Source organism: Marmota marmota, unplaced genomic scaffold, assembly GCF_001458135.2.
Source record: "Marmota marmota marmota unplaced genomic scaffold, marMar, whole genome shotgun sequence".
Lineage (NCBI taxonomy): Eukaryota > Metazoa > Chordata > Mammalia > Rodentia > Sciuridae > Marmota > Marmota marmota.
Window position 1 is genome coordinate 60,871,595 of NW_025999968.1, and position 18,527 is coordinate 60,890,121.

The following is an 18,527-nucleotide window of genomic DNA, read 5'->3' on the forward strand; positions in this document are numbered from 1 at the left end:
TACGGAGCAAACAAGAGCACGCGCACCTGCCGGCCGCCCGCCCCCTCGGCGCCGGCCAATCACGGGGCGGGGCGGGGCCGGCGCGCCGGGCCCGACCCAGGCTATAGCTCAGCCAGAGGCCGCGCGGGGCGCAGCGGCAGAGCCAGGAGACAGCACAGCCTCGTCTCCGCAGCCTCGTCCCCGCTGCCCCCTTCCTCGTCCCCGCCGCCGCCGCCCCCGGGGCATGGCCTGTCTGATGGCCGCTTTCTCGGTCGGCACAGCCATGGTGAGTGAGCGCATCTTTTGCGGCCGGGCTTGGTGTTATTTTCAAGGAGCGCAGAAAACACACAAAGACCCTCACGCTCGCCTTACACCGCCTCCCTGGGAGCGCGCCCGCTCTGGCCGCTGACCCAGAGCCCTCTTTCCCCGTGAGAGGTGCCTGACTCCGAGAGGCCCCCGCCCTGGCCACCTGGCGCCTCGGGATGCTACTTGCACCCGCCGAGGATGCCGCGAAGGCGGAGGGGGCAGGACTGGGGCACTGGGCAGCGAGCAGCCCCACAAGTGCACGGAGGGCTTTGGCCTCGTCTGCCTCCAGGTGAGGGGCGCGAAGCCTTGGCGACCCAGAGCGCACTGGAGAGGGGCTGTAGCGTGGGCCTGAGGGAAGGGAGTGTCCGATCTCTGCTGGCGCTCACGGCAGTGGGCTTGGAGAGCAGGGGCTTCGGGAGCCACCCTCCGGAACTCCGGCACAGTCTGGAGGAACAAAAAGAGGATAGGCTTCCAGAGAGGAGCTGCGCTGCCTCTGCTCTCCTTGGGGACAGCTCCTTGCAGAGGGGGCTGCGGAGTCCCCGGGGAGACGGGTGGGGGGCGAGTCTGGATCCCTGCCGACTGCCTTCCTGCGCGCTGGGGAGACCCGGGTGGGGCAGAGGCGCGCATCTCTCTTCTCCCGAGGGAACCGGCTCCAAGGGGATGACAGAGTGCTGGCTAGACAGTTACAGCAAGTGCTGTTTCCATGCGTGGTCAACCATCTCCTCTTGCGTGTTTGCTCACGAGAAAACAAACAAGCTAACCACAGCCCACCCACCCACCTCGCCTCGTTCTAAGACCTTTCACTTACTTCTGTGCCTAGCACACCGACATTGCAGTTGGGTACCAATGGCCAGATTTCAGGCCATCTAGAGTACAAATAGCAAGTCCTCCGTATTCCAACTGGGATTATCCCGTTTGCCACCATCTCTCTGTGTATTACTATCCTGCCGGCTCCTCCCCATAGGCTGTAAGCGCACGGTGCCCAGCGTGCGCGAGTCCCCCTCCCCTCTCCTTTATTTCATTTTTAGCATCCTGTATTTGAAGTCAGCAGAGCTCAGCAGGATTTGACCGACAGTTACCTCTTGCCTTGAGCTCAAGAGGAAAAAAAGGTAGCAGGCTTTGTGCGCATGCTCTGCTCTGACAACTGCATCCTGTGATTCCAAACAGGTTACTGTAGAACATGCCGCGCGCCAGCTCATTATATAATGATTTTGTGTAAACGGATAGAATGGGGGAAGTCGTCATATTAAGGAAGTTGGTGATGGGGTGGAGGTGGCTGTCCGGAGACCCTCAGGCTAGCGCCCCCCCCCCCCCCGCCCCCGCGAGTGCTCTGCCTTTGACTTGCTGGACATGAAAGGCAGTGGAAAAGAGCTGGGCGAATGGGCCAATCCAGTCCCCTCCTCAAGACATTTACTTTTATCTAGTTGAATTTTGGAGTAATACCTGAAAATTCTTCCTTTTGTGCTTGTTTGTTTACTTGGAATCCCTAAATTACTAATTTTCCCAGCGTAATGGAAAATTAAAGCTGTTGATGCCCATTACAGGTGAAGGAAGTTTCTGATCTTTTAAGTGATGCATAATTCTTCAAGTTGTTTTAGAGCTGCAGAGGTGGCTTGTTCGTGGGAACAATGAATCGGAACGCTTTAATATATAGATTTTATATAGTAATTTGTTAAATGCTGTGTTACAATTTGATTCAGCCCCAGAGTTCACATGATGTTTTCTCATAGGTAGATGCTAATGGCTGGGCTTATTTTTTCAGATAACCCTGTTTTGTTTGAAAATCATTTTCCTCTCTGAAAACTGGTACTTTAAAAAAAAAATTCTGTCAGCAGCCATATCCCCAAATGCACCGGTCTTGCCACAGCTGCCTGGAGACCCTCATGGGCCAGTACTCAGGCCTCTCCATGGGCTCAGTACTCAGGTTGACCTCCCCAGCGACTCTCCTTAGCACCCAGGAAAACATTCTCACCAGGGGCAGCCAGGAGCCACCCAAACAGGGTCTCCCCAGCCCCTTGACCTGCAGGAATGAACTCAGACTCTTTACCATGTGTTACACAGCATGGTGGGTGAGAGTGGAGGCCTAGCAGGACAGAGCCACAGAACAGGAAGAGGGACATGGGAGGGAATAGGTGTTTGTTTTATTTTTAATGAGCTCAGGAGGCTGAGGAAAAGCTAGCTGTAACCTACATTGCTGGCAACTCTCATCTGAGGATGTTTCCAGAGAGCTGGTCTATTTTGGAGTGACAGGCCACTGCCTCCCATTACACAGGTGTCCATGATTTTATAAATTGGGTGAGTCTGCCGGACATCCGTGGAGGAAGGGTGGGAGTGGTGCATGGCTGGGATGTGATGGGGTGGGACTGTGGGACTTCCTCAGCCTGCAGTGGATTCTCCTGTAGCAGATGACCCTGCAGCACCCACAAGTTGTGGCTGTGGAGAGCTAAGCAGGGCTTGAGCCTTGTCAAGGTGGCTGGGTGGGAGCCTTTGGAGCTGGACCCCCGCAGGGCCACTTCCTAACTAAAGAGTTGTGACCAGGCCGACCATGCCTGTGCTGCCCGCACTGGAGCAGTTACCCCTCCCCCACTGTTAGAGCTGTGGAGATGATAAGAGGTGTGATCATGGCTGAAGTTTAACAGGCATGTTGTAACTGTGGAGTCAACAGCCACCTTGTTGACAGTGGCTTACCTAGTGTGTGTGAAGTGTCACTCTTCAATACTTCTCTCCCACTCCCACGTCAGACTAGTCACACTGCTTTGCTCTGCTGGCCTGTCCACTTGTCTCCAGCCCGGTCACCACCCTCTGGTTAAGGGCAGCCCACCCCATCTCAGTTCCACAGCACTGGAGGGGACTGTGCCGAATCCTGCGGTTCCCATCCTGTTACTGCCCAGCTTAGGATCCCTCTGTGGCTCCCCATCAACCTCCAGACAAAGTTCATGTGTTCGCAAGCCCTTCACCATGGGGACCTTGTTTGCCCCTCTGATCTCATCTTACAGTGAAGCCCCCACCTGCTGCTCTCCCCACCATGAGAGCCCATCTCCAGTCCCTGCGTTTCCTGCAGGTCTCTGAGTGTTCCACTTTATATGCTGTTGGCCTGCAGGAGCATGGTGCTCCAGCACCTGCCCCCTCACCTGCTGACCTCAGCTGAGACTGTATTTCTTTTTTTTAAAATATCTTTATTTTGTTTCTTTATTTTTATGCAGAGCTGAGGATTGAACCCAGCGCCTCGCACATGCTAGGCGAGTGCTCTACCACTGAGCCACAACCCCAGCCCTGAGACTGTATTTCTGCAGGAAGACTTTACCCTGAGCCCTGCCCCCACCCCAGAGTCTCCTGTGCCCCCTCTGTGGCTTTTGTCCCACCCTATTGTGATTGTCTATTTTCTTATCTGGGACCAAGTCTTGAACTTGGGCTCATTGAGGCCAGAGGCCATGTCTGCAGAACTGGCTTCATCTGGTGTGCAGTTTGTTAAATGAATGAACAAGTGAGTGAGTGACCAGATGGGCTTGGGCTCTACTGGAAAATCTAGACTCTCTTCACAACCCACAGCTGCTGTCTGATGTCTGCTATGACTGAGGGATGGAAGGGACAGTGGTGGCTTCCCCCTGTGTTCCTAGGAGTTTCCTCAACAAGAAGCCACACACCTGAGCTTCTTCAGGAGTTGGATCTCCCTGTGGTGGGTGCCTGTGGAGAGGGATCCATAATCCACTGCAGCTGGCATCCAAGGGGTAGAGGTCAAGAGGGCTCTCAAGTGGAGAGGGCACCAGAACACCCTAGCACCCGCCCTGGAGGTCCTGGGAGGGAGCCCAGCCGGCAGTGGGTATGGGCATGGGACCAGCACTCTTGGCTTCCATTTGTATTGCAAGCAGGGATTGGGGTGGCCTCTGGGACCAGGCCAGAGCTACCTGTTGCCCACTGCTCCTCAACATCCCTGCCCCCAAAGCCACGACCTGGTGCTTCCCAGACTCTTTGGAGTCCACATGAGTGACACTAGGGGCAGCAGAAGAGGACCTAAGGGGCAGGTGGAATGGGCAGAGGGAAGTCCTCTGGTGAACGCTTGGTAGACTCTGGGCTACAGGGGTACGTTCCTGCCACATCACCAAGGCCCATGACCACTGAGCTAGCAGAGTCTTCTAGAACTCCTTCAAGGACCCAGCCAGGTGGGTGTAGCCTGAGGAGCTCCTGCAGGGTGCACAGGGTAGACACCAGCCTTCCCTCACTCTGCCTACCTAGGTTGGCGTTTGAAACAGCGTACATGCTCAGTGCTGAACCTCCTTACTCTGCACCTTCATTTCCATTCACACAGGAGTCAATGAGCTGAGTTTTCATTTGGTGAAGGTTTTGGGAGGTGGGAAATGCCTACGAGGCATGTGGTGTGTGGATATCTTTGTAATGAGAAGCTATATTTTCCATCACCAAGAGATCCAGAATTCCTGTGCCTATCTCTCCATTCCCAACCCCCAATTGTGTTTCAAGTGTTTAAAACCCCCAAGCTTAGAGCTAGATTCTGGAACCCTAAATACTTAGTGGAACCAATTCTAGCTTCTCTGTGATTCAGGCACCTGCCCTCAAGGGGACATGCTAGTAGGGGGAGGTGACCATTTGAGTTTTTTTGTGTGTGGGCCTATTATAGACAATCCGTTCTCTGGTTTTATTTTGGGTTTTTGATAAGAAATACTTAGCAAACCTATGGAAGAGGAACAACATGATGTGTTCCCACTTTAGAACAAATGACAGGGGCATTGTCCCTGGGTAGTGCAGTTGAAGTGACCTGTGGGCAGGCTTGGGGGGGGGGGCAGGCGCTCTTACAGAGGCATGCTGTCAGCAGCATGGTGGAGTGTTGTGAAAGGCCCCTGCATTTGATTCAGGAGACATCTAGAAAAGCATTCAGAACCCCAGGGCTCTTCTGTGTTTGGAGGTCCTGGGGCTTATTGACTGGGCCAGGGTCACCAATCATGAGAAAAGCCCACCCCTCCTGTGCATAACTGCTTCTGGTCTCCGCTGGCCTGTCGGCCACAGTTCATTTGACTCCCGACAGGAGCTTAAAGGCCAGTGCAGGAGTGGAGGTGCAACCCAGAGGTCAGGCACTTGCCTAGCGTGTGCCAGGCACGGTTCCATCCCAACAGCGGAAGGAAAAAGCCAATGCAGGCCTGAGGCACTGTGGCCATGCAGCCGGACGAACACCTAGACTTCTGTGATGACTCAAATTCAAACGTCACTTCTGCTCTTCACTTTGAGCAGCTCCTTAAACTGTGCCTCAGCTTCCTTGTCTGTATGATAGAGAAAAAAGGTGAAGCCTTCCTGCTCCTTGGTGGTCTTGCGAAATCGCAGTGAGAGAGTCACAAGTGATTTAGGAAATTTAAAAGTAAAATACAAAGACCGTCCCCACAAACCCCACAGCTCTACTTGTGCATTCATTACGGGATTTCAAAAGGAAGGCACTCAAACAGCTTTTCAATAAATCTTTACCAGTTATGCGTTTCTTAGCAGCCTCATGTGTCTTTGATGTTTTCAATGAGTCGACCATAAACAAATAATTTTTTATGGTGGCTGGGCTGGTGTTATCTTTACTGAAGAGGTGATTCACTTATACTATGGTTTTGTGATTAGGTTTTATGGTTCCGAAGGAAGTTCAGTTTAATGTTTTATCTAAGCATCTTTAATAGAAGAAAGAGTGACGGCTGGCAGTGACAGTGCCTGTGGTTGGTGTCTGCCCTGCTGCCAGAGGTGCTCCTGCGAGAAAAGCGGGCTGTTAATAATGGATGTCCTGAGCCTCGAGCCCGTCTCCTGACTTTCCTGCTCTCTGGGTGCCACATAACACGTCTTGTGCTTCCTCTTCATCTTTCTAGAATGCCAGCAGTTACTCCGCAGCGATGACGGAGCCCAAGTCTGTGTGCGTCTCTGTGGACGAGGTGGTCTCCAGCAACGTGGACGACGCTGAGACCGACCTTCTGAACGGGCATCTGAAGAAGGTGGACAACAATCTCACCGAGGCCCAGCGCTTTTCCTCCCTGCCCCGGAGAGCAGCTGTGAACATCGAATTCAAAGACCTTTCCTACTCCGTTCCCGAAGGACCCTGGTGGAGGAAGAAAGGTAGGCAGAGAGGCCGATTTGGACACTGAACTGGAAAGAGACTGTGGATGGAAGCCACTGGTCATTTGGGGAAAACCTAGGTCTGGGAGTCGGGGGGCTGAGATTCCCTTCCAATGCCTTCGCTGTCCAGGCTGATTTATTTAATTGCTTTATGCCAACTTCTTCTCAGCCGTGAAATGAAAAGTTTGGACTATGATCTGAAAGTTCACAGTGACTGTAAAGTTTTGTGGTGTTATTATAGGTTGAGTATCTCTTATTGGAAATGCCTGGGACCTGAAGTATTTCAGATTTTAGATTTGTTTTTGAGATTTTGGAATATTTGCTTATACATAATGAGCTATCACAGGGATGGATATCTCATTATGTATAATGAGATACATAAACCTGACCTTTGTCCATTTCATATACACTTTATGCAATATTATTAGTGCACCTACATTTTAACTGCAACATGTCACGTGAGGTCAGTTGTGGAATTTTCTACTTGTGGTGTCATGCCATTGCTCAAAAGGTTGAGACTTGGGAGCATTTTGGTTTCAGATTTTCAGACTGGGGATGCTCAGTCTGTTTAGAGAACTTGACGAGGTTGGCCAGTATCCGTGTGTGCTCATTTCTGGCAGGTGCTCCAGGCTATCTTTGGTGGACATTGTGTGTGTCAGTCTATGTCTGCCCTTCAGCTATGCAGAGTAAACCAGAAGGCAGGAGCCACCTCTCAGGTCTGAAGTGTCAGGAAGCCAGCGCTTGCCATGACCTCTCTGAGAACCCATCATCTGGAAGGGCTCTGAGATGGAGGTGCTGTTGGGCTACAGAAAAGCCAAATGTTGGAAAGTGGGCTGTGTAGATGAAAACAGAGGGAGTGGGGAGGAGGGAACCCAGGGGTCCCGTCAAGCCACTCTGTGCAGGATGTTGCCCCCAGTTTTTTGGGTGCTCAGGGGGTTATGACAAGCGTTTGAGTTTCTCAGCCACCTTTCCCAGCCCAACTTCCAGCATTCAGAGCATTGACACCTCCTGGGTTGGTACTTCTTTGTCCACCTGATCTGCCTCTTGTGGGCTTTATGTCCACACATTGTCCATTGGGGGACCCCTCCTTTGGTGGGAGTGGCTGGGGAGGAGGGTGCTGGTCTCTTGTTTCTACTGAAGCACTAGAAGCAACTTGGAAATCTGAGAGGAATTTGGATCAGAAAAAGTGATGCAGGCACCACCGGAATAATATAATTTTTAGGACTCTCAGTAAATCTGGACTCATCGTTTCTTTCTTTTTGAAAAGGACCCATGCGGATTTTCTGTTTTTCTTTTTATTTCTTCTTTTCCTTCATGTCTTTGTTTTGTTTCTCTACCCTCTTGAAACTGAGCCTTTAAGATCGTTGGTGTGGGCCACCTGGACTTGGTTGTAAACATAAGTTGGAACCTAAGCAAGCCTGCTTCCTGGGACCCAGGAGGCCAGTGGTTGTTGGGTGATTATGCCTGTGTTGGTACAACCAGGAGCAGATCCTGTGCCCTCTCAGGGGCCGACTGCATACCACGGTTAGCTGATACTTACATTTTTAGAGCATGCCAGCCTGTTTTGTTTAGAAAAAATTCTGTGCCAGGCTCAGGTTTGGGCCCATTCTTTTGAGCTTGTTGGAATTTCAACATAGGGGAGGTGTAGCTTTTTCTTTCTAACTTGAAGGTAGATTTTATAGAAACGTGTACCAAGAAACCACTGGGGCAGGGTTGTTATGTTTGGCCTTGTTTGTTTGTGTGATTGTGGCCAACCTGTGAGGGGCACAGAGCGGTTTCCATCCCTCTGCTGTGTGTGTGGTCTTGGAGAGGCCATCTGAGGGTGGAGACGGGGTGGGGGTCCATGAGAGGAAGATGGCTTGCGATGCAGACGTGCAGATGTGTGAATACTGACAGCATCTTGGTGTGAAACCTGGCACATAAAGTCTGGCCACAGAGGTGCCCAGCTGTGGTTTGTGAGTATTGTCCACCTTGCCAGCTGTGTGGCTTGTCCACCCTGTGTTCTCTAAGAGTTCAAACTGTTTATATCCACCATCTGAGTCAGCCTGCAGGTGGTGGCTTCTTGGCAATGAAGGGACACAACTGTCCATTCTCAGTGGCCCTCAGGAAGCTCAGCCAGGAGCCACTGGGTAGTTGCTTGCCCTATAGTAACCTCCATGGGCTCCTGCAGGGAGGAGGTGGAAATGGGTCTGCGGGACTTGCCCATGAGTCAGAGAGGCAAAGCCAGAGCGGGTGACAGATGTGATTGGCCTGGTGTGTCCCAGTTGCTGGTTGAGAAACCAGTGAGGTGTGATGTGCTGGCAGACTTCCTCCCTGGCTCGCTTCTTCCTCAGTGGCAGCTGCTGGGTGTGCTGGGTCTGTCCCTGTCCTCCCAGCCCCTTGGACCCAGTCCTTCCTTTGTTCCTGGAATCTACAAATCAGAGTCTAGATGGTTTACCACTCCAGCATGAGTTTAGGGTGGGAAAGAATCACCCATCTTCTTGTCACTCTGTGGAAGGGGCACAGCGGCTGGCAGTGGTTCAGGGCTTGTCTATGCTCCTGAGCTAGGCAGGGACAGGCCCGGGACTGAGCAGCAGTTTCTCATTCTGTGGCGGCATGCTGGCCATGGCTTGCCCAGTTCGGGGGCTTCCAGAATGCTGGTTCATGCAGCCAGCAGGAAGCAGTGCCGTCCTGGAGGCTCAGGTGCCCTGGGAGTGTCCTGGAACCCCAGTGGTCCACTGGGCTGGAGGCCACAGCCAGGAAAGCCTGGGGTGTCCCCGCTGAAGGGAGACAGCTGCAGATGTCCTTTCCCTGCCTCCTGCCCCCCTCACAGTCTGCTCTTGAGTGCCATATCCTGGTAGACAATTTCCCCAGCATGAACAGTACAGCCTGCGTTAATCTGGCCAGGCCCAGGGATGCCCTGCAGGTGTCCTTCTGGGCACTGGTATGTGCGGATTCCTCTCGTACCACTCCCACATGGCACCGCCCTCTCCTCTGCTCCTCAGTAAGCAGAGGCTGCCCCACCTGCGCAGGTGGGCACCTCCTTTTCCTGCTTTGTCCTCTGTTTCTAGTGAGCGTCTCCGGCCCCAGCAGTGACGGGGTCAGGCCAAGAGGCCCAGTCCTAGCCACTTCTCTGCATTTCTTTTTCCTCGTGGTGGCTGTCATCTCTCTGTGACTCCAAGGATGGCCTCCAGCATAGGAGTGACTTCTCTTACACTGTCACCCGATTAGCTGACGGTATTAGGTTGATTGTTTTCGGTTTTTAAAATTCGACTCCAAGCGTTGAGCTAACTGTGACAATCACTCTGGGGCTGGACATCCTGGCGTCACCTAAGGGACCACATGAGAGGCAGAGAAGTTTTGAGAGCTCAGGGTCCGACTGCCTCAGAGCTTGGGGAAGGAAACAGGAAGCCATGTGCTCTGCCCACGGTCAGAGCCCAAGCCGGGAGAAGTCGTTCCTTTCCACTTCCGAGACACTGGAGGATTCTGGGAAAGCCATTCCCTCAGTTTCTCCTGGGACACAGTGCTCCCACACAGCTCAACACAGAATGCTGTACCAGCAAGCTGGGCCTGTGACCTTGGTGGCAGTGTGAACTCCAATGGTTACTGTAAAGCAAGCAGGGAAGAGAGAACTTCAGCATCCTTAGAAGAGAGGCATCGAGTGGGCCTGTAGCAGTATTTTTAAGGAGATGTCAGGCCTGTGTTCTTTAACCACTGAGCAGGGCGATTGCCAAGCATTGAACTTGGCATTTCACAAAACATCTTGTATTTTCAATTGTAGTTACATTTTCACCATATGATTAATGATGTCTTTGGAGGGCAAAGTAGCTCATATAATAGATTCCTGGTAGAGAGCGTAATTGTGAGAGGAGCTATTCTCAGGAGGAAGAAGCACACCCCAAGGATAATTTCACCAGCTTCGGATACAGTAATTACTTTCCCTCAAGGAATTCGCTCACGTAGCTTGAGTGGATGGGACGGGTGGTTTGGAACACTGACGAACTTAGTGCTGTCACACAGACTGTTGTATCAGGGGATGGACCAGAGAGCTGGTGTTCAGATCACCCCTAGTGTGACTCTGGGAAGCAGCCTGAGCTTCCTATAAGATAGACACCTTTTGGTAGCACTTGGGACCCTTGTGAAGAAGAGAGTCCACATAGCCAAATTCAGAGGTGGAGATGAGAGTGAGGAGGTTTTTCACATAGGGGCTCATTCACAGTAGACATAATGGCCCCGTGGGCAGAAGGCAGGCTTGGGTGCTCTGTAGGCGTGCCCTCCCCCCAGTATCTCTGGACCCTTTCATGCACAGTCGACTGTCTTAGGGCATGGTCTCACCGTGGATTCAGGAGGAATTCTGTCCATTCTACTTGTGAAAGACTGTGACATGACATCTGGAGATGTACCCAGGTCACCGCAGTAGGGAACGTGGGACTTGAAACCTGACCTGGGATTTCAGGGCAAGGTCAATTGTCCACAGGGAACCTTGGGAACACTTGGCTCTGAGGGGGACGCACCATGCCCCACCTGCAGATGGCGCGGTTGGGGTCTGCCCTGTCTTCCTTTTCATCAGCCTGCTGGGATGCGGCTGCCCCTGGATGTGGGGAGGAATTCTTCCCCCTGTGCAGACACCCTGTTCTGTCCCCTCATCAGTGAGGGGAGCCTGTGAGCATGGGGAGAGGACCCCTGGAATGGCCCTGTGATGAAGTTCAGGTTGGGGACAACAGCATTCACACTTGGGGTTTTAGAGTGTTTTCTTCACTGTTCTCAGGTGGGCATTATCTCCCCTGGCCACACTCCATGGAGTACCACTGCCGCTTTAAAACTAACCCAGCCACATGCTTTCTAAAACCCAGGCAGGAGTTAAACATTCTGGGCAGCTCCATGTTAGATTATCCGTATTGGTTAGCTTCTAAGCTGCAAAAATGCTTTTGAACACCCTTCTTAAGGTGAAGTTTGCTTTCTCTTAATTTCCATAGCTATTTTCCAAGACTTGTCATTACAAGCTGGCAAAAATGAGGGGTGAACCACTAGCAAATCCTTTCAGGAATTCCATGAGGAAGGCTGGATTGGAACCATGTGCTGGGTGGCATGACCCAACTCACTGGCACAGGCATGGAAGGGCAGCCCAGGGAAGGGAAGGCTGCAGGGGTCCTCAGGATGGTGGTGGGCTGTCAAGGGCTGCTCAGACTTGGGGGGAGATTGGTAGCCCCCTAGGGAGAATTGCTTTTGTGTTTCTTTGGAACTTTTGTGCTAAGGTAGCTTTCTTTGGGTGTAAAGAGAAATTGCTTTTAATGCTGTAGCTAATTTTTTCCTGAAGTATGACAGCCACAGTCTCCTTGCAAAGATTCCTTGCTAGAGGCTGGGGTGCTTACAAAGAGGAGCCCAACAGCCCGAGTTTGCCTCAGTGAACTCAAAGGACTGGAGAGCTCTTTTCTTCCCCACTGGGCCCAGTTCTTAGATTCTCAGGGTTTGGTGGCTCCCAGGGGACAGATAGGCAGGCCACCCACTCAGGGCCCTGAGGGACAGCACCTTCAGTGATAAGGCTTTCTGGAACTGTTTTCAACTTCTGCCTTAAAGGCCCCCAAATAAGCTTAGAGACAATGTCAAGAATGGGCCAGCTCAGCAGACTCACGGGACACGAGTGCATAGTGCCTGCGTGTGCCAGTTTACAAGGAGAGTCTTCACAGCCAGGGCCTGGCAGCCCCCCTCCTCCAGTCGGCACGTGTCCTCTCCCTTCACATGCCTCATGGGAAGCCAGACCATCATCAGATGACCTGGAATTGGAGGTCTTTGGTTACAAAGCATTGCAGCTTAGGGCGCGGCAGCCTCTAGACCTGGCTTAGATGGCCCTGAGACGTGGGCCTCGGCATCTGCTCTTCTGTTTCACCTTCTGATTGGCATGATCCTTATTTAGGCATGCTAATTCTCTGTCACTCTCCTGGGGAGGGCTCCTATTCTTGAGCCATCTGGCTTCTTCAAACAACTAGGTAGACCTGTGCCCTGCTCAGGGCATTGCTGCCACTGCCTTGCTTTCTGAGGACATCCATGACAACTCATTCTCCCTGAATGGGGTGTGTGTGTGTGGGTGTCTGCTTGCATTTAGCACCTGTAGGCTTGCATCTTGAAAACTTCACATCCCCAAACTGAAGTCCTCCCCTTAAACCAGAACCTAATCTGCCAGGGCAAGAAATAACCTCAGGGGACAATTGGTCGAACATGAAACCATTTCTTTTGTTTATAAATTGGCAGGAAAAAATGTTTAGTAACCACACACCTGCTCCTTTTGAGTTCAATTCTAGGATCAACAGATTCGATTATTTAAGGAACAAAGGTAACCATGCACATCAGATTAGAACTATTTAGGAAGACCACACCTTGCAAACTAGGGTTTGCCATGAGGCGAATGCTCTATCTGATACATGATGGTGAAGTCCATGCTGTGCCCAAGAAAGCTTACCATCAGATCTGATGCCAGGCATTTTGCTCATGTGGGAAGAGGTGTCAGTCGCAGTTTCCAGGGCCAAGGATGGCAGCAGATGCGGCTGCAGGGTCCACCTAGCCTGATCAGCAGTCAAGAGTTTCACTTCCCACTTTGCCAGCTGTGTGTTGTTAGTTACCTTGGTGCTTTGTGGGGTAAAAGCCATTCCCTGTCAAAAGTAAGACATGCAAGAGTAAACTCAAGGTTGTGGTTAGGTCCAACTGAGACCTATATTTAGAGTCCCATCTCTGAGCCAGTGGGGCCTGGAGCTGCCAAGGCTGACCTCCCACACTGGGGAGCAAGCCTCTTGCACCATCCCGACTGCAGATGGCCAGCCTGTCTGAGTACTTCACAACCAGGAACCAACGCCTCCCAGGCCTTAGGGCCGTGTTTGCACAACCCTCATTCTTAGAAAATGCTTCTGTGTGTTGTTTCGAGTAATGTTCATTAGTTGATCCAATTTCTGCTTTTTGGAACTCTGCAGAACAAGTTTTCTGGTTCTAGAGCTCACAAATTGAGGTGGTGGTGGTGGGGCTAACCAAGAACAAAGCAAAAGGGTATTAAATCCAGAGCTACCCTGAGGGGAGGAAATAAGGAGCATGTGGCCCTTGGAGGAGGGCAGAGCACTGTTTGAGAGGTGGGCACCAGAGCGGTTTAACAGGGGGCAGGTTCTGGTGAGGGTGGAGCTTGACAAGAGGGGAATGTGACTCATGCTTTCTGTTTCTTGTGCTGTCATAAGGCAACTTGGTGTACTCCAACCAAAAGTCCCTCTCCTGACACCCCAGCACCCATCTTGAAAGTGAACCTTTGGCAGGAGTTTTATGGGATTTCTCAGTTGTTACTTATCCCCTCCCACTTTTTTGGGAGAAGTGTTTATTTTTTGATTAAAAATAACCCATGTTTACTGAGCAAAAGCTGTTTGCTTTAGCACATTGTCTCATTAAGTCCTTTGGGAGCCCCAGGGAGGCGCCTCATATAGCTATCTTCACTAGGAGGAAGCAGCCTGCCCAGGACCCCTGGAAAGTAAGAGCCAGGCAAGGGTTCAGACCTGAACCTCAAGTCTTGACTTCCTGCCTCTCAGTGCTCCAAGGAAACCTCTCTCGGTTTGCAGCTTCTTAGATATACCTAAAGTGGGCCGTGTTAAGCCTTCCTTGCCCTTGAGATCGCCCTGGATGTTCATGTGCTTTGGCAGAGGGCAGCTTTGGGCTCTGTTCAGTGTCCACAACCCCACCACCACCCGCTGGGGGCTGCGCTGGACCTCCGCGAAGGGGTTACAGACGTTCATTCCAAAGGACAGTTCATTTTGGCCAATTGTCCTCTGCCGCCAAGTGCAGCCATATGTGGGCTTTATTGAGTAGAAACCCTCCTTTCTCAGGCTGGCCGGGCCTGGGGCCCCTGCAGACGGCTGGACACACCTGCTCCCACTAGCTTCCTTTTGCTCAGATGCAGGTGTGGCTGCAGGCCTGCTGGGGGCTAACTGTAGGTGAAGTCTGGATTCTGGAAGACTGCAAGGCGCGGCCCCCTAATGCAGGAAGGTGCGGGCGGGGCCGAGGAGCTGCCGCGCGTGCGCAGTGCCTGGCCGTCATCCGCCGCCGCCCGCGCGGGGTTACTAGCGGTCAACGCTCGCTAGTAACCTCGGTAGCAGCGGGGAGCAGCGCGATTGGCCGGGCGCCGGGCGCTGTTGCTAGGGCGGGAGGGGATGCTGCGGCCGCCCTGGTCCGGGTGCTCGGCCTCTGGTCGGCTCAGCCTCGCGGACTGGGGCCCGTCCGCGCTCCGTAGGCTCCCCCTGTACCCAGCGCCCGAGGACCACCGGGAAGTGGGAGCCAGCCCTGCTGGTGGGAGAGCCATCACGATGGTTGCGCTGACGCCCGGGCTGGCTTTCTGCTGGAGCGGAGTCGGAGACCTCACTGAGGGACAGCGGAATGGCCGCAGCCTGCGCGACACCGCGGGCGGGAGACTCCGGTTCCCCAGCGCCCTTCCATCCACAGTTGTTCTGTGGCCGGGGATCTTGTGAAGGATCCATGTGGGACTTTATTTATAAAGTCCTTGTTTAAGTTCAGTGTAGGGAAGCCAGGAGGCAGGGCAGCCTGGTGGGTGGCACTGGACCAGGACCCGGGCTGCCTTTGGAACCTTGAATTCCCCGTTGAAACTGGGGTGTGGCTCTACTAAGCCAGCTGGAATTCAGAGGGTCATGTGCAAGGTGACAGCTCCCCCACCTCTGCTGAGTCACTCCCATCCTGGGCATGGCAGAGGATGCTAGGACAAATAACAGCTGAGCTTTGGGCATGTTTGCCGCAGCATCTATGATATTTATTTATCTACTGATTTTGGTGAACCCATAAATGTAAGACACATGTGATTTCTACCAGCTGCGCTCCATTTGAATATCTGGAAGACCTGGGACTCCTGTCCTTCTCTAGACACTGGCCTGGCCAGTTCTTGGGGATTAATCTAGGTGCCTTGTGAAATGTTAAACACCATTGTATGCTTTGCCCAACCTTCTGGGTTCCTGAATAGACACAAGGAGACCATTTGGACTAATGATTTTCCGCTGCTTGCTTGCCTGGTGTGGTGCTGTAGAGTTGGCGTTGCTCTAAGCCTGCACACCTTGAGTTCTTAAGTACTCCCTGTGCTGATGGTGAGCCAGGAAGCCAGAGCTTCCCTTCTCCTTTCCCCGTAGAGACTTCCTGTCCCTGTGATCAGGCATTTGTGTTTCCTTTGCCCACTTGATGCCCTCTGCAGGGAACCCACCTAGCCTTCCCAGGCTGGGGCAAGCCTGCCTCATTTGCCGACTGCCTTGGTCAGGAAGGCCCTTCTGGGCACCTTCACAGCCCTCTGCCCCAGGAGCCGGGCATTCTTTGTGTGTTTTGGGCTTTTCTTTTCTGAGCTGCAGATGCACTGTTCTGTCACTCCTGTGTCCCTGCTGCCTGGCCCAGGCCTGGCTCACAGTCAGCACACACTAATGAATGAAATCAGAGAAGAAGTCTGTCCCTGTAACCCACAGAAGGCTCGGAAAAGAAAGAGGCTTGGGCACATGGAACGTGATCTTGCGTGACTTCCTAGGTCACCCCAACCACTGACTCCCTGCATTGAGGTTGGCAGATAGGGTATTAGGTGATAGGATTCTGGGTTCTTCATCAGGCACCTGCACCTGCCTTTGAGTCCTGGCTCCTCCCCTATTAACCATGTGACCTTGGGCCCCAGTTTGCGTGAGGCAGATGGGGCTGGTGGGAGTGCCAGTCCCAGAGTTACAGTGGGTAAGACTGAGGCGTTGCTTCATGAGGGGCTAATGCGTTTGGGAGTTTTACCTCAAATTGGCCAAAGCGTTGGTTTTTACATTGTTGGCTTCATTATGCATTTTTACTCCTATTGATCGTGGTAGTACCAGCTTGGTACCGCCTGGCTCTGGAGCAGTGACTTATTCCGCCTTCCCAGCAGCCCTGCAGGAAGGTTGTCTTGCCACGTCCTGTGGGATGAAGGTGATGTGGCTGGAGCCCCGAGGTCCCTTGCCAGGCAGCCCAGAGTGTCTCCCACTGCACCCGGGCTTTCTGGTCCCCATGCTCTGAGCTCTCCGTTGTCCCTGACGGTAGAGTTTCCCAGCTTCCTGAGGCTGTTCTCTGAGACTTCCTCTTCCTTCCCTAAGATGTACCCTGGTTTCCACTCATGACTGATATTGGGACTAAGTCAATGCTCACTTCAGGGATGCTGACCAAAGCTTCTTGTGTAAGAGTCGCGCAGTGCCGGGTGGCAGACAGGTAGCTGCAGCCTCATCCCTGCTGGAGGGCTTTTGAGAACGTCCAAGTCACTGGGTGATGAGCTTTGTGTCTTTGAGACTATTTGTATTTATGCATGGACGTTTGTGAGTGGCAGAGTGGAAATTTCCACCATTGAAACAAAGCTCCGCAGCAGCGTTACACTTCAGAACCTGCCTCATGAGGGAGGTTAATGTAGGTCATTTTAGGAGGATGTGAGATTTTATCGGCTGTGTATTTTAGTCTGTGGCTAGATTTTCGTGCCCGAACATGGAAGCTGCCGTGCCCGCTGCTCTGACTGGCAGCCGAGGCAGGACAAGGGCAGTGCGGGTGCCCAGGCGAGCCTAGCCTCTGCCACCTGAGGGGGGGCTGTCCACGTGTAGTTCCTGCATTTGCAGTTATCTCCCGTAAATCCTGTCATCTTGCTGTTTATAGAAAATGCGTTTCCCATTCTTTGCAGTAACTCCAAGTTAATATGTAATAAAAAAAGCTTACGATGAATCAAGCTGTGCTCTGAGCTGGTTTGTCATTTTCTCTCTCTGTTTCTTTTGATGAAACAATTCCAGGCCTCACGCCTTTTAGCTAAACTCTCTCAGTGGAGGACACCGAGGTGCTGTGGCTGGGGATGTGGGCTCCAGAGGGGGAGTCTGGTGTGGACCCCTCTTTATCTCTGCCCCGCTGGACAGCACGTGGGTTATTCCCCTCCTGTCAGGAGGAAATTCCAAGGGCGATGATCCCCACCGGCGAGGCCATGCCCAACCTGAGGTGTCCATAGACACCAGCCTACTTCTTAGGAAGTTAGTTATTCATGACAGAATAACCTACCAGTGGTGGCCGAGAGCCTGAGATGGATCCCTTTGGTGATCATTCTCCAAGGAAGCCTGGTGCACAGTCCGGGCTCCGGCCCTGGGAGGAAGAGCCAGCACAGAGTTTGTGGTGCTGGTGGGCTTCGTAACCCTGGGCCCGCAGTGTCCTCAGTGGCTCACCCATATGCACCTCTCTGCCGCCCCATGAGCAAGGAGAGGATGGGAGGTGCTCAGGACTGGCCCAGGCTCACAGGGCTGCAGGTGGTGAAGCCCAGGGGATCCAGCCCGAGGCCCTGGGGGCTGCGTCTCATGTGAGTTCCTGGGTGACGGGCACCCCAGAGTGGCTTTCTGCGTTGGCGACTATACATCCCTCCAGTGCAGCCTGCTGCAGATGTCACTCAAGTGACAACCTTGGTTGAGTGGCTTCTTCAGAGTTGGGAGCTGGGCAAGGGGCCTAAGCTCTAGGAGGCTCCTCTGTGGTCATCTTGGTGGCTCCAGGCTTCTGGCATCTCATTTCTGAATCCAAGCCCCAGAAGGGGTGCCATTTCATTTTCACACCAGGGCCCTGGAAGCCTGTGGTGCCCTCTGCAGGGCACTGGGGACCCTATGTGTGCTCATCTTGGGCTGCAAAGAATCCTGAGGACGTAGGAGAGGAAGCAGATGACAGACATGGTGTGGCGCAACATTGACCAGGCCCCGTCGCCCTGCCAGGCCCCATCCCCAGCTGTCACATGAGGCCCATTCTCTCGTTAACTGAGAAAGAAACCGTGACTTGGTTTCAGAGTCCCTGCCTGTGACAGGTGGACCCCAGGACCAACGCCAGCTGCCAGACCCCACCTTCCTCCTATGTGTCTTCTAGGGTCATGTGAAACAGCCGGCGGCTTCCTTGGGCCACAGCCATCCTCAGTGAACTCGAGACTTTACCGTGCTTGCTCACTACACAATGTTCCTCCCGTCTCAGCTGACCCCGATCTCACCTCTCCTCTGTCCTCCGGGAGAGTCAATAATCAGGACCAGAGCATGCCACACTCACTCTCACACGGCAGGCCTGCCCCCTGCACCACCCGTGGCCACCAGGCGCATTGGGCAGGAGGAGGGCATGCAGGGTGGGGCGGGCTCAGCAGGAATCACCCC

At 53.1% G+C, this 18,527-nt stretch overlaps 1 protein-coding gene across 1 annotated transcript in view; it reads left to right on the top strand.

The window, feature by feature from the left end:
- Positions 1-92: 92 nt before the first annotated feature.
- The window catches only part of Abcg1 (ATP binding cassette subfamily G member 1), a 59,933-nt gene continuing 41,498 nt past the window's right edge, over positions 93-18,527 (top strand). Inside the window, exons 1-2 of the mRNA XM_015478798.2 lie at positions 93-265; positions 6,135-6,378. Of these exons, the coding sequence (XP_015334284.1) occupies positions 224-265; positions 6,135-6,378 (286 nt within the window). The 5' untranslated portion in view covers positions 93-223. The remainder of the gene's footprint in view (positions 266-6,134; positions 6,379-18,527) is intronic.